The 16,018-nt window shown below is 39.3% G+C and overlaps 1 protein-coding gene across 2 annotated transcripts in view; it reads right to left on the reverse strand.

Moving 5' to 3' along the window:
* Positions 1-13,822, reverse strand: part of PSEN1 (presenilin 1) — a 75,065-nt gene extending 61,243 nt beyond the window's left edge. The window contains exons 1-2 of one of the 2 annotated variants that reach the window (XM_006884706.1): positions 13,740-13,822; positions 13,520-13,648 (exon numbers count right to left, since the gene is read on the reverse strand). In XM_006884706.1, coding sequence (XP_006884768.1) covers positions 13,520-13,594 — 75 coding nt within the window. In that variant the 5' untranslated portion in view covers positions 13,595-13,648; positions 13,740-13,822. Of the gene's footprint in view, positions 1-13,507; positions 13,649-13,739 lie in introns of those variants that run through there. The other variant, XM_006884707.1, reaches the window with a different exon arrangement.
* Positions 13,823-16,018: the final 2,196 nt, after the last annotated feature.

Raw genomic sequence — 16,018 nt, forward strand, 5'->3', positions numbered from 1 at the left:
TGATGATGAGTCTTTCTCCAACCCTGATGCCACATTTCTCCTCATAAAGCCCTGCCCTCTGAATGATCTGTTCTGCATATAGATTGAAAAGCTATGGAGACAGGACAGACACATCCCTGACACACTCCCTTACTGATTTTGAATCATGCAGTGTTTCCCTGCTCTGTTCTGAAGACTTCTTCCTGGTCCAAGTATAGGCTTTGCATAAGCATAGTCAAGTGTTCTGGGATTCCCACTCTCCTCAAGATTAGCCACAATTTGTTGTGATCCACAGAGTCAAATGCCTTTGCATAGTCAATGAAACACATATGTACATGAATAATCTTTTCCGTTTTCAAAGAAACAAAATTAAACATACAAACCATTTTTAACCAGCTGCATCACCAGGTTATGAATGTTTCATGATTTATTTACCCAATCTAATAAAAGACATTTAAAGTTGCTTCTAATTTTTTTCCGTTATAGATATGCTGCTGAAAACAACAAATGCTGGCAAGGGTGTGGGTGTGGAGAGACTGAAATTCTCTTACACTGCTGGAGAAATATAAAATGCTGCAACCACTATGGAAAGCAGTCTGGCTCTTAGGAAGTTGCAAATGGAAATACCATTTGATCCAGGAATTCCACTACTAGGTTATTGTTGTTGAGCATCATCAAGGTAGAACCAACACACAACTGATCCTCCAGCAGGTTTTCAGTAGCAGTAAATCACATCGGAGAAGAATGTCCATCTGTTTTCCATGCATCTGGATTCGAACCAAGTACCTTTGAGTTGGCAGCACAATTCCCTACCACTAAGCCGCCAGAGCTCCCAATCACCACTAGCCTAAAGAACTAAGAGTTGTGACATGAACTGACAGGCACATCCATGTTTACTGCATCATTATTTATAAGAGCAAAAAGATGAACCAATCCAAGTGTCCATTAATGGAGGAATGGTTAAAGAAATGAAGATATATTCTGTTAAAAACTGTAGCTGGCATGGAGGCAGCACTCTGACCTCTACTAACTTCACAAAGGAGCATTCCACCTCAGACCACCCGCATTAATGCAGAGTCCTATGAGGTCAGACATACCCCTACACCTACTTATATCAATTCTAACACCAACCATCTCTCCTAGGGTCCTTGCTGCTCTACTGCTGGGTCCACTAACCTGTTCCAATTACCATACAGAGCTCACAGACAATACAATTTTGGGGGTTATTAGGGGAGAAACAGTAACAATTCAGGTTGGAAATACTCAGGATCACTTCTCATGCATACTCAAGGCCCTGTGACCCTTAATTAATTGTGATTAAGGTTATAAAGCAATATGTAAGAATGATTGAAAAAATCATTATGATTTGTAAACTTTCACTGACATTACAACAAAAGAAAATAATAAAAATACTTATGAAAAGATCTTTACAAGCACCTTTGAATCATTACACATGAGAGCCTTTCTGCAGGATAAATTTCTAAAAACAATTTCTGAGTCAAGTGTACATGCATTTGAAATTCCAATATAGACTGCCAAATTGTCCTATGTGCACCAGTTTGGAGACTAATTAGTGCAGGAGAGTGCCTATTTCACCATGCCTTTTCCAACACAGTATATTATTACATGGTTGGACTTTTACCAATCTGATAAGTGAAATGTGGTATCTTAGTGTCGTTCTTTCTTTTTTTTTTTTAATTGTTCTTAGAACACTGAGGACCTTTTCTGTGAATTAACTATTCATATTCCTTGCCATTGTTCTCTCTGGCTGCTAGTTCTTTGTTTTAGTTTCTAAGTATAATTACTACTTCATGAAGTAGTTATTTTCAAAAGTCCTGAATGCCTGCAATATTCCAGACACGGGGTTGGGGCCAGGGATTTAACAATGAAGAAGACAGAGAAGGTTCACGCTCTCACGAAGTGACTTCAAGCAAGCAATGCTAGAGTGGGACAGTACTCTAAACAGCATGCTGTGATAAAGAATACCTGGGATGGGGCTACTTTAGACAGTATAGTGTGAGAACAGCATTCAGAGAACATGATATTCAAGCCTTAAGGATGAAAAGATAGGAAAGACTTTTTGTGCAACAGAGGGCTGACTCAGCAGTCTGGGCTGTCTAAACAATGCACTTTCTAAAGAAAGGATTGGCCTTTGTACAGTTCCCTGGAGATAACCTATGAACCCTAGGGATACTCTGCCTCTAGGCGTGGTGTTGTTAAAGTTAGAAAGGCAGTCCACACATTGTGTGTGTCCCCATACTCCAAATATAAATGAAAGTAGGTAAGTCATGATTCATAGTACTGTGTCCTCAATTTTGTGATTTGATATTAATTTTTCTCTGTTATAAATCTTCATCTAGGTCTTTGTTAATGAGGCAGTGTTAGACAATATTAAAATGTTCAGGTAGGGAGCTCTGGTGGCCTAGTGGCAAGAAGTTGAGCTGCAATCCCGAAGGCACCCACTAGATGCTTCGGTGAAGAAAGAGGTACAATCTCCTCTTGTGTTGGTCAGATCTGATTCAACGGTACACAAGAAGAAAGGAAAAAAGTTTAGGTTAATTTGTAAGGGGGAAGGATGGGGAAGGGAAGATGGAACACCATTCAGTCACAACTCTGATTCAGTGTCAGGAATTTCCCTGGAGTGTGGCTTTCGTTGATTTTTATCCTATCGGAAGACCCTGACTATCAGGAGAAAAGAAGAGAGAGCATGTCCTTTAGGTCCAAGGTTCCTGCCTAAGCAAACCTCCTAAACTCAAGGGAAGACTAACACCAAGACAAACTGAGATCTCCAAGCAGTGCTTGGCAATGAGATGCTAAAAGGCCCTTCCGCTGAGGCAGAGAGAAAGCCCTGAATCTGGACTTCTAGCCTCCTGATCTGTGAAGACTAATTCTGCACATTAAATCCATCCACTTGTGGTATTACTGTTAACAGCAGCACTAGATAGCTAAGACAGAGTTTAAATTCTGTAATTTAATAGCAAAAAGGCAAATAATTGAATAAAAAATGGCAAACACAGACACTCAACCAAGAAAGACACTCAAATGGCCAACACACACTAAAGATGCTTAACCATATTGAGGCCTCAATATTATCATTATGTGGCGTTAAGTCAGAATCAACTCACAGCTAACCCTCCACAGGGCTTTCAGAAACAATAAATCGCTCAGGAGGAGATGGCTCATTTTTCTCTGCAGAGCAGCAACTGGATTCAACCAGCATGCCTTTGGGTTGGCCTTTGGGTTGGCAGCACAACATCTTACCCAGCAGGCACAGAGCTTCCTCTAAGACATCAGAAAGATGAAAATCAAAAGTAGAAGGAAGTGTCATCTGCATTCTGCCAAGCAAAGCTGGGGTAGCAAAGAACAGCTAAGATTTTAAAATAAATTAATAAATGTTGGAGGGAATATGAGAAACTACAACACTTGTCCTTTCCTAGAGAAAGGCAAAAACAGAAGCATTGTAGATCCTAAAAAAATGAAACAGAATGATCATATGACTAAGAAATTTTACTCCTAGGTATATATTCTGAGAATTTAAAAGCAGTGATGCAGCTAGATAGTATGTTTACTGCAGCATTATTCACAAAAACTAAAGTGGGGGGAAAAACCCAACCCATCATATCAAAAAGCACCACCTCAAATGTCTATCATTTCATGAATGAATCAATAAAATATGGCATATGGATGCAATGAAATTTTCAATTTTTACAGAAGTAACATGTATTCCATATCTGTCTGCCAAATGTATGGCACTTAACAGAACCCCTTTCCCGAACTCACTAGGTATTTTCATAAATATACTATGCTAATTCTTTTTTTATTTGTTTTTTAACAGTAACATGGAAAGATCAAATTGCATTCATTAATATCTCAATTTAAAACAAAAAGTAGATCACAAAAAAAAATCAAATTACATTGGGAAAATCTGCTGTCAAGGACCTCTCCAGAGTGATGAAAAGCAATGTCAGTCGAGAGCCTAAGGTATGCCTAATCCAGGCCATGGTCTTCGCAATTACTTGTTATACTTCTGAGAAGTGGACAATGACAAAGGATTACAGAAGAATCAATGCCTTTGAGCTGTGGTGCTGGAGAAGAGTCATGAACATACCATGGACTGCCAAGAAAACAAATCAGTCTGTCTTGGAGAGAGTGAAACCAAGTTTCTCCTTGGAGCACAGGATTTTGATGCTCTGTTTCACATACTTTAGGCATGTGGCCAGGAGAGACAGGTCCTTGGAGAAGGTCATCATTCTTGGAAGGGTGGAAGGACAGCACAGGAGAGGAAGACCCTGGAAGAGATGGATTGATATAGTGGCTGGGGCAACGGGATTTGGTGAGTCGGAATTAGTGAGACTGGCTTAGGACAGGGCAGGGTTCAGAGGTGCTAGACATAGGTCACTATGGGTTGCAGGTGACTCTACAGCCCATAACAACAACTTGTAAAAAGAAATTTAGGAAGCTTAAAAAAGTATCTTGTAGGGGGTAGAAAATGTCATTTTGGGGAAAAGTAATGAGTATGTGCACTGTTTGTATAAAAATATGTTACTATTAAGTCATCAAGATAAATGAAGTTCTGAGAGACACTATAATGAAGAAACTATGTTGAAATAGGTCCATCACAAAAGGACAAATATTTTATGATCTTACTATGATCTTTATATGGCATGAGAAAAATAGAAAAGTATGTAGAGACCAAAATTTATTGGCAGTTGTTAGGGGTGAACAAGGAGCCCTGGTGTAGTGTGAATCAAGTTGTGCTAACCCCAAAACTGTAGCTCAAATCTACCAGCAGCGCCTTGGGAGAAAAATGGGCAGTCTCTTCCTGTTAGCATTTTTCACGGCCTCACTGAAGGTTGGGAAGCAGAAGAAAGAAGGTAACTGCTAGAGGAGTGAGTGTGTTTATGGTGACGGAAATATCAGTTAACAGAAACAATTATAGAATAAGATTAGTGAAGTTGACAGTATTGTATGTCTGAAAAAAGGTTAAATCAGAATGGTCTTGATGGCAAGAGATGCGGTGTATTTGGTTTATGTGTGCATTACTCAGTTTCAACAATTAGCAACTAACGGCTGATCTCATTTCATCTATTTTCCCACCCATTTCCCCCTTCTTTTATTATCTTTGAGGCAAATTTCAGATATATAATTTCCTTCATACATAGAAAGTGGTCTTGTGTATTGTCAAGCTGGAACTGACCCATGGCTGATCCCCCAGTGGGTTTACAGAGGCAGTAAATCACATTTAGAGTTGACTATCTAGGTAGCAGCTGGTGGATCTGAACCAAGCACCTTGCATTGGCAGTGTGATTCCTGACCACTAAGCCATCATATGTACTTCTGAAAGAACTTACAAGCTATCTTCATGGATAATATAAACCAGAACTGCAGCTACTCTAAACGACTTCACAGCACTGGCAGTAGAGGGAATTGCTCACTACATAAATGTGTACATTTCAGGGCGGGTGGTGTCCTACAGGAAGTGGTAAGTCTGTGGGAAGTAAGTTCTAGTTAAGCCAGATTCCCCAAAGTGCCTGCACCATTACATCAGGGGTTTCAATTTTATTCTTCTGCTCTTCTCTTTACTTCAGAACTCGATGCAGGCACAGATCCAGCAACCCAATGCCTATTCTAAAGCAGGGAGCATTTCTAAAGTGGCAAAAATTGTGGGGGTTATTTTGAGTTCTATGTAGTACCTTCTTATTTATTTTTAATCTTTTTACTGCTTACTTTTACAATCAGATGAAATGTTACAAATAAACATTTGTGCCACATAAATTAAGTGACTTCTAATCTCTTCTGCCCCACTAATAAGAACATGGAGAATATGAAGTTACTTAAAAATGTTTTTTAAACTATGGTGGTTTGGTTTTGTTTTTTGCTTTTAAACTCTCATTGTGACTTGGGTGAAAAGTTAAAAATATGGAACACTTCATGAATTTGCGTGTCATCCTTGCGAAGGGGACATGCTAATCTCTGTGTTTCCATGTATTTTTTTTTCCATTTCAAGTTCTTCTATGAACTCTTTGTTCATATCCTGTGATGGTTTGAATGTACCAGTGGCTCCAAGGAAGAAAGACCTCTCTTCCTGTGCAATTTACAGCCTCCCAAAAAAAAATCCTCAAGAAGCTCATCTAGAGTCCCTTTTGACTTGATGGCAACAGCCAACAGACTAAATGTTCCTACTGAGTTGCTTGTATCCTTATGACTTCTTAAGAACTCTTGGTACATTAGGCTAATGTCATCATGTGTTACAAACCTTTACCTCAGTTTGCTTTACTTTGTTAGTGGAAATTAGTGCCACACATGAGGTTTTAAATATTGTGTTGCTAAATATGAATTAGGGCAATTTTACAAGCAAAAGAAAAACTTCCTCAAATTGTTTTCTAATGTTATTCAACAAATATGCATAAGTACATAGTTATATTGTGTTCTGTGTTTTTCCATTTAATCCACTGGAGTTGTTCGAGTTGCTGCTGAGTCAGCTACTCTCTGTCTGGTGTCTGAGGCTCTGCTCTGTGCCTGCAATCCTAAAAGCATGTGGTTCGAATCCATTTGCTGCTATGTGGTGATCTCCTCCCATGCAATTAACTGCCTCTGAAATCTTACCAGAGGGTCAGCTATGGGTTAGTTTGGACTTGACAGTACTCAACAACAATAAATCTTTATAGGAGGAAAATGTCCATTTTTTTCTCATTTATATTTGAACTGTTAATCATTTGCTTAGCAGTCCAACACTTTTACATACTACACTACTCCTTACTTTGAATTATTTACACATACTGGCATGTAATAATGGTAAAAATGCTTGTAATTTTTCCGTTGCAATGTAATATATGATGCTGATATAATCTACCTTTGTTAAATAAATGATTATTTCTTTTCATGAAAGTATCACCACTCTTAAGACTATAGATACTGTTTGGATTTTTACAATTAGAAATAGAAGATGACTCTTTAGGCTGTACTGTAGAAAGAACTAGAGTAGAAGCTTAATTGAAGAATTGGCAGGGTAAGTGGAAAACTTGAAAACATTTACTAATCATAGGAAGTAAGTTTCCAACAACACACAGAATTTTGGCCAGAACCTGCCCAAACTCTGTCGGTTTAATATTACTCCAACATCAAGGAATGTTGTCATTTCCCAGAAGAACTGACATAATTGGTTAGAAAGAATATTTAACATTTATGTGGCTGGTGCATTAGGTATGAATTTGGACTTTCTTAACATATTAAAATCTGTGCAAATGACATTTTAGATACCTCGCATTCAAAAACAAACATAATCCTTGGAGATCACTGTGATTTTAAATTCTTTTCTTTCTCATTTCTTGACTTAACTAGGAAAGGAATGCAATAATAGAAAAAGGTCAATAAAACTATCAATGACTAATTTGGCCTGTCAACTCAATTTACCTTAAATTTAGCTTACTACTTTTCATTTTTCTCCTAAAGGTTTCACTTAGATGATACTTTAAGTAGTTCACAAATTGTCTTTCTGTTTGTCTTTTAAATCATAGTGAACTTCAAAAACTTTAAAAACATTGATTCACCATGCTATAAGAAACAAAGAATTCAGTTAATCCAAGATTTGCAAATGACTTAATACTTTGTATTTAGAAAATGTTACAGATACCCTTAAGACACTTTAGTGTTGTACACTTAGCAAAAGACAGCAATGAACTGATATAAAGAAAAAGTTCTTCACAACTGCTTTATAAAGAAAATAATTCTAAGCCAATGGACCACTACTATAAGTTGTTTATTTCAGTTAAATGATTGACTATATAGTCTATTCTAAATTAAAAAGGATATTGACACTTTATTTAAGGATGGTAAATGTGTGTCAGAATAAACCTAAGTGTATAAGCTTATTTCAAGTTACAAATCTAGTATTTTCTCTAATGTCACCTTTCGTTTTATTCAAATACTGTTGTTATGTACCATCAAGTTGGAAATGATACACAGCTGACCCTCCATCAAAACTCATAGAAAGCAGTAAACCACATGAGAAGACAATGTCCATCATTTTCTCTCAGAGTAGCTAGTAGATTCGAACCATGTACCCTTTAGTTGGCAACATAACTCCTTACCACTAAACCACCAAAGCTCCTTTACATACACACACACACACACACAGAGAGAGAGAAAGAGAGAGAGAGAGAGAGAGAAAGAATGGTTCTCCAAGTATCATTTCTGGACCAGAAAGAAGCACTGGCATGACCTCAATCCTGATCAAAAATACAAACTATGTGACTTCATCACAGAACAAATAAACCAGAACTTTGGGATGTGGGGCCAGAGATGTTGTTTTCACTTTGTTTTGTATCCATTAGAATCCAGTAGGGTTTTGTTTTAATTTTGTTGTATGTCCTTCAGAACTGACCAGATTTCTAGGTTCCTAAGTGGTGAGAAAGTTTATACAAGTTAACTACTTACAGCACGTCTGCCACAGCAGTACTAGATCGGTAACTAAGATACGCACAGTAGGGAAAAGCAGATGAACACATCAGAAATGTATGCTGCTGCTGCAAGGCCCCACTGCGGTGGTTCTGACTTCTCGACCCTTCACTCCACAGAGTGAAACGCTGGCCAGCACTGAGTCAGCCTCCTGAGCTCTGCTGTGATTGAGCCCACTGCTGCAGTCACTGCTTCAATTGATATCACCACTGAGTCACTTTCTCTTCCTTCTTTTATGTGCATATAAATCACTTAGGGATTCTGTTTAACTTTTTTAAAAGGACTTTACACTGACCTACTCTAACAAGCATGATGTCTTTCTGCAAAGACTGTCCTCTCCTGATAACATGTCTAAAGTATGTGAGACAAAGTCATGTTACTCTCATGTCTAAGGAACATTCTGGCTGCACTTACTCTATGAGATGTGTCTGCTCTTTTGGCAGTCCATAGTATATTCAATATTCTTCACCAACAATGCATGCTGGCAAGTATTATCAGTCACGGGAGAGTACAGGATGGTGAGGAAAGTTGAGGAGGACATCTGTTTTGTATAGGGAAAGTCTCACTAATAAGGTGACTCATAAGCCCAGAATGGAATGAAGTGGAGAAAAAAAAGAACCTTCTGGGGGTGGTAAGAGAAAGGATTCAGAGGCAGAACTGAGGAAGTAGTGCGGAAGGAGGAGGTGGTAAAAAACAAAATGAGATCAGAGACAATTGGGGTAGGGAGCAGATGAGTGACATAAAATCTGAGGTTTATTTTCCCGAGATTTTAGCTTCAGAATTCTATTCAAAGGGATCCAAAGAAAATGTACAAACAAGTAATTGGGAGCTGGTATGGTTAGGAAGGAGAATCAAAACGAGGTTGTTCCTTGGAGGCAAGGATTGTGACACAGGAGGAACCAGTCCTTGGAGAAGGACATCATGCATAGGGGAGTGGAAGGTCAGCACAGCAGAGGAAGACCCTGGATGATATAGATTGATACAGCTACTGTGGTAATAGTGTCAAGTGTGTCAGAGACATGAGGTTGGCCCAGCATAGGGCAAGATTCAGAGTTTCTGTTTACATGATTGCTTTGCATCTTAATCAACTCAATGGCACATAACAACAACAACAACATGGTTAGGATGGGGGCATCCAAAGACCTAGATGTATTGTTCCTTAAAGAAACAGTTTAAAATTAATACAAAGCCTGCGACATTCAAGTTTTAATACCCATATACAAAGAACTTCATAATCTGGCTCCATTCTAACTTTTCTTTTTTAAAACTTTTATTTTATATTGGTTTGCTTACTTACACAGTTCATATACTTTGTGTTTCACACTACCTTTCATTCACATTGTGTCTCACACAATCATTCCCATCCATTATGCTTTATTTTTAATTGTTATTTTAGTGAATCGTGATTTTTAACAGAAAAGTTGGGATTTTCATTCATACATTGTTGCAAATTTTCCTCCCTCATCGTTCTTTACCCCTCCATTCTAACTTTTATTAACAGCAAAGAGGTGAAAATCAAGCAGCAGATGCGTTAACAGGGGAACAAATATGAAAATCAAACCGAATGTCATGGAGTCAATTCTGACTCCAAGTGACCTTCCATCAAGTTTCCAAGTTTCTTTATAGGAGCAGACTTCTGAGGAGGGGTGGTGGATTTGAATTTCTCAACTTTTTAGCTTCCAAACCAACAGGTAATGCTTTAATTCACCAAGACACCTAAAACAGGTTCCTACAAAATCTGTTTTTAAATGCCCCTTAATAACAGAAGAATTGATGTCTTTGAGCTTTGATGTTGGAGAAGCGCACTGAACATCCTTCAACAGCCAAAAGAACAAACAAGTGTGTCTTAAAGAGGGTGAAGCTGGAGTGCTCTCTGGAGGCAAGAATGATGAGCCTTCATTTCACATACTTCGGGTATGTTGCTAGGAGGGGCTATTCCTTGGAGAAGAGCATGATGCTGGGCATGGTGGAGAGTCTGCAAAGGAGAGGAAGGTCCTTGACCAGGTGGACTGAGGCGGTGACTATCGCAATGGGCTCTTGTGTGTCGGGAAGTGTGAGGTTGGCACAGAATAGAACAGGGGTCAGACCTTTTGTTCACCGTCATTACGAGTCATACTTGACAGCACCTAACAACAACAATTACCAAGTTGTCATGAGTTAGGATCAGCTGAACTTTATTACTATAGAGTAACAAACAACAAAACAGCAAAACAGCAAAAGGTGGCTCAGCCTCTCCTGTCTCCCTTCCCATGCTCTCAGGGGACATACTACTACCTTCTTACTGGCCGCATGTCTGTGGCCTTCCCCCTCAATGTCCACTTTACATTGATTTCCCTGTGTTAAAAATGGTCATGTAGTTCAGTGTGACCTGGCCCTTGTTGGCATATCTAAAGGGACAGCCATCTATGTCAATTCGTATTTTGAGACAATTCTTCTTCCACTCACAATTTTTCTATTAGTAATGATGGTGCAGATCGGGCAAGGTTCCAAAGAGTTGTTCAGAGTTCTTAGGAGTTGTCCACTCCACAAACAGCACATAGTGACCAGCACCCTCAGTTTGTGCTATTCTAACCCTACTTCTTCAAAGTCACTTTGTAAATCTCCTCCCACTCCATCCCCTCTACATTTTGACCATTAACTGGAATTCTAAATCTCTGGAATATGAAGGGAATTGCCAAGTCTTCTATTTCTCTAGTTCAAGTTTTCATTCCTTGGACTAACTTCAAGCTGATCTGGCCAATGGTCTTCCAACCTATTGTGAATGCTTTTAATGACAAAATTGTTTTCACTGATTCAGAATTTAGTTTCATGGTAACCTCCACCCTCTTCCCAGTGTTGCCTCTTTTGTTCCAATAGTGGAAGTCTGTCCACCCTCCCCAGTGCAGTCTTCAAAAATTTTTGGCTTTATGTCTCCCACTATTCTAGATCCACCTCTAAAAACCTCACCAATTCTCCAGCCATCTCCCAGGCTATCTAAGGAGTCTGGTTTCAATCTATAATAATTAGCTCCCAAGGATGTAGGTCCAGATTTAGCTCTATGAATTAGAACCCTCTGACTCTCTCCACGGAACTCTCTATGGGCTTCAAAGAGCCTTGCATTCATCACTGTGCAATCACTCTGTCAGTGAACATTTAAAATGACAAAATAAAATGTATGTTATACATAAAACATATTTTAAAATTATAAAATAAAATATATGTTATACTTGGATAAAAAGTGAAAAGAGAAAAATCTAAGTAAGGGTGATCTATTTTAACAAGACAGAACAAGACAGAAAGAACAAGAAAAGAAAAAATTAACAATTGTAAAAAAAAAAGAATGGAACTATGAGGTACTGTACATAGGAGGAAGTTCAAGAAGGCTTCAGCTGAGGGGATAAGGTATATAAAGAATTAATCTCCTACCACTGCCTTGTTGTTAGGTGCTATCAAGTTGAGTAATACTCATAGTGACCCTATGAACAAGAGATCCGAACCCTGTCCTATCCTGTGCCATCCTCACAATCTCTACATACTCGAGACCAGTGCTGTCATCACTGTGTCAATCCATTTTGCTGAAGGTCTTCTTCTTCTTCGCCAACCCTCCACCTTTTCAAATACGATGTCCCTCTCCAAGGATACACATGAGTGGACAGGACTATGGAAATTCAAAGTGTTTGTGGCCCACAAAGGGGACTGGATAGCTTGTTACTAAAATAAGGTACACTGTATCCATTAGGGCCATGAAAATAAGGTGTGTAGAACAGTGAAGTAGGAAGGGTCAGTTTTTCCAGCCTGTTCAGCTTTAAAATCACCTCATTGTGAGCTCTGGTGGCCTAGTGGCAAGAATCTGCACTGCAGTCCCAGAGGTTCATGGTTTGAATCCACCAAATGCTCTGCTAAAGGAGGGACAATCTCTCCCTGTACCAGTCAGATCTGATTTGATGGTACATGCAAAAAAAAAAAATAAATAAATAAGTCACCGAGAGGAAGAGAACCAGGGTCTCAATACAATCAAGAAAGAAAAAGAAGATGGTAAAAAAATAAGAAGACACCAGCATTACAGCACATCCTCAGGACTCGAGATCCCTCACTGAAATTCCACGAGACAGACAGTGCAAGCACTCAAAACTCTGAGACAGTGATTTACCACAAGACAAGGTAGTGGTGGTGAGCAGCAAGCAGTGAGGAAGCAGCAGGAGACTGGGGTGAAGATTCTCAGTCCACAAAGCAACAGAGCTGAGCTCCTGCTTATTGGCATGAGTGCTTCCAGACATCTGTAAAGGAGCTAGATTTCCCAACTAAGAAAGCCAGAGCTGGGCTCCTTCGAGCCTGTAGCACCAGCAGAATAGGTTACTTGAAATGTTGCCTTTGCTTGGCAAAAGCCAAAGTTGCAAAGGTGGAGAATGAAGAAAGGCCCACCGTGGTAGAGCTACAAGAGCTCTCTAACACCCGTCCAAGCAAGGAAGAGGCCAAGGGTCAGAAAAACAGAGACAAGCTTGGCTTTTGGCATGGTTTAAAGAGGGTGATCTAACTGAAGAACTGTTTCCTGAGTCGTCACAGATCCTGAACTTTAACCAGTTACTTCCTTAAGTCCTATAATAGTGACTATGGTGTGTAAGTTCTGTGCGGCAATCACAATCAAACCCAATTCATTTGATAAAAAATTATCAAACCAAATAGAGAAATAGTAAGAACAAGGGAGGGAAGATTAGTGTTAGAATGAATTCTGGATGGAGGGACAGGGGCACATGTGATCTCAGAGGAATCAGCTTTAGGCAGCAGCAGCTGCTGCTGCCTGAGTTCTCCTGCCTTGTGAAGCTAATGGAAGTCATATGACACCCCCACACCTACGCTATTATTTTTTTTAAAAAAAAAAACACAAATATCTGTGCCAAGGAAGAACTGTATTAATACCCATGTCTTAAACGACCTTGTGTTCCCAGCACACAATGCTTTACCCTCAGGTGAACTTCAACAGCTACAGAAATTTGCTGAAGCAAAGAAAACCCGCTGAGACTCTCAGAGATGAAAGGAAATGGTACCTGCGCTCTTAGTCTGTCAGGGGACGTTTCAGAGGCTGACACACTACCTGGCTACGTACAGCATTGCTCAGGTGGTTATCTTCAGACATCTGTGCATTCTGGAAGTAGGACAGGGGTGCTGGTAACTCCGTCATTGGAGCAACTGTATAGAAATACTTTTCCCACAGAACACAAAGCCTCCTGGGGTTCTGAAAAGCGGAAAAAAAAAATCCTTTGTGCATTATGATTTATACTTTCATTTTTAAACACTTTCATAAATTTCAATTTACAAAAACAAACCTTCTTTTCATGTGTTCTCCTCCAGGCCAAGGTTTCTCAGGACCTCGTGGGCTGCTGTCCACTGCAGGTTTCTTGGATTAGGTCTGAAATGGGATTTTACCAGGTCACATCCTACTAAATCTTGTCATACCAAGCAAATCCTGTTAAGACCTATTTGTCAATTAGAAATGGATTAATTTGCTATGATCTTAAACTAACTGAAATGTTTATTGTCAGTTCAAAGTATCTCTTGTGATGAATGGACTAATTATTTTCCATTACAAAAGCACTAAAAGATTTAAGATTTAGAGCAAAGGGAAATGTCCCCTCATCAGCATTTTATATTCTGACTAATCAGTTTTTATATCTCCATAAAATTATTTGTTCAGTGCTTTTAACACTGCAAAATTATTTACATTATCACATTTGATCTTTACCACAATGCTCAAAGGCAGCACGGCATAATACAACATAGCTGCTGCACAAAGGGCGGTAGGCAGTGAAGTTTGGTGACTTGCTTACAATTACACAACCAGCAGAGTAAGAAAGAATGGCAGACTCGTGGCTCAGGTCTCTCCTCCACATCTTGCCACAGCTTTATATACACACACCAGCAGCTTCCCGAGCTCACCCTGGGGTGAGAGAGCCGATTCCAGTTTTCTAGTCTAGCTTAATTTTCACCTGCCAATTCTTCTGTCCTTCTCATGATCCTTTAAAAATACAGCTGAAAACCAAACCTGCTTGCAAACCTAAAGCAGTACTCTCATTAATAAACAGTACCTAAAATATTACTGTATACACATTTAGTTAGGAAAAAAATCTTCTCATGGTTCCCCTTCACTTCCTCTTTTAATTTCAAGATTTTTTCATTTAAATACTTTTTTCATTCTGATTTTTACATTTTAAAGATGCATAAGGCAATATTGTCCTTTTGTAAACATACAAAGCTCAAAGTAACTTAGTTACCTGTACCTGAGTCATTCAGGCCAAATTTTAACCTGGGGAGGCTTTTTCTTCTATCCTAAGGGTCTACTTTTTGTTGTTGGCTCCACCCTCTTCCCCATCCTGAATTCATCCACAACAGCTTGCAGGGGCCCAAAGAAACACAAAATTAACTTTGTTTAAAATACAAATACAAATTGAACAATGGTTACTTTTATAGGGGCTATTCACTTGGAAAGTACTGGGGACCTTCTGCAACATTGTTCTTAAGAACTTCCGTTTAATGTTATGTGTCATCAAGTCACCTGGAACTCAGTGACCCTATGTAAAATAGCTCTGAACCCTACCATATCCTGAACCAGTCTCACTCTCTTAGACACACCTAACCCCATTATCCCAGTTACTGTATCAATTCATCTTATCTGGGGTCTTCCTCTCCTGCACTGTCCCTCCACTCTTCCCAGAAAGATGTCCTTCTCAAGGAACGGTCCCTCCTGGCCACCTGCTCAAAGTATGTGAGACAGAGTTTCAAAATCCTTTCTCCAAAGAGAAATTAGGGACTGCAGTACCTGAAAATTCACTGAACACCTATGAGTTGTGCACATTTCTGGATTATATTTCAATAAAAAATTCAAATACATCTTCGTGGGAATAAACATCTACCTAGGATTATTTGTAGTACTGACCTTAACCTTTAAAATTGATAAATTTCTATATAGGTGCATGATTATATCATTATGAACCCTATGAACAGATCAAAACCTTGCCTTATCCTGTGCCATCCTCGCCATCTCCACCATGTTCAAGCTGACTGTTGCAGTCACTGTGTCAATCCATCTCCCGGAGGGTCTTCCTCTCTTTCACTGACCCTCTCCTATTCTGGCCATGATGTCTTTTTCCATGGGCTGGTGCCTCCTGACATCATGCCCAAAGTATGTGAGATGAAGTTTCACCATTCTTGCCAAGACAGATTTACTTGCTTTTTTGGCAGTCCATGGATATTCAATACTCTTCACCAACCAAACAATTCAAAAGCATCAATTCTTTCTTGGGCTTCCTTATTCATTGTTCAATTTTCCCATGCATATGAAGCAATAGGGAAAACTATGACTTGATTCAAGTAACTCTTACTTTTTAAACTGATAAAACTGCTCTAGCACTTTAACAAGGTCCCTTACAGATCTGCCCAAGGCAACATGTTTTCTGACTTCTTGACTGCTTCTAACATGGGTGTTGACTGTGTTGCTGTTGTTGTCTTTATGTGCCATTGAGTCGCTTGCAACTCATAGCGACTCTATGTACAACAGCCCTAAACTCTGCTCTGTCCTGTGCCAATCGCACTGTCTCCGACACACCCA

This window comes from Elephantulus edwardii, unplaced genomic scaffold (genome assembly GCF_000299155.1).
Source record: "Elephantulus edwardii isolate Elephantulus edwardi_28Jun2011 unplaced genomic scaffold, EleEdw1.0 scaffold00037, whole genome shotgun sequence".
In the NCBI taxonomy this organism is placed as follows: Eukaryota; Metazoa; Chordata; class Mammalia; order Macroscelidea; family Macroscelididae; genus Elephantulus; species Elephantulus edwardii.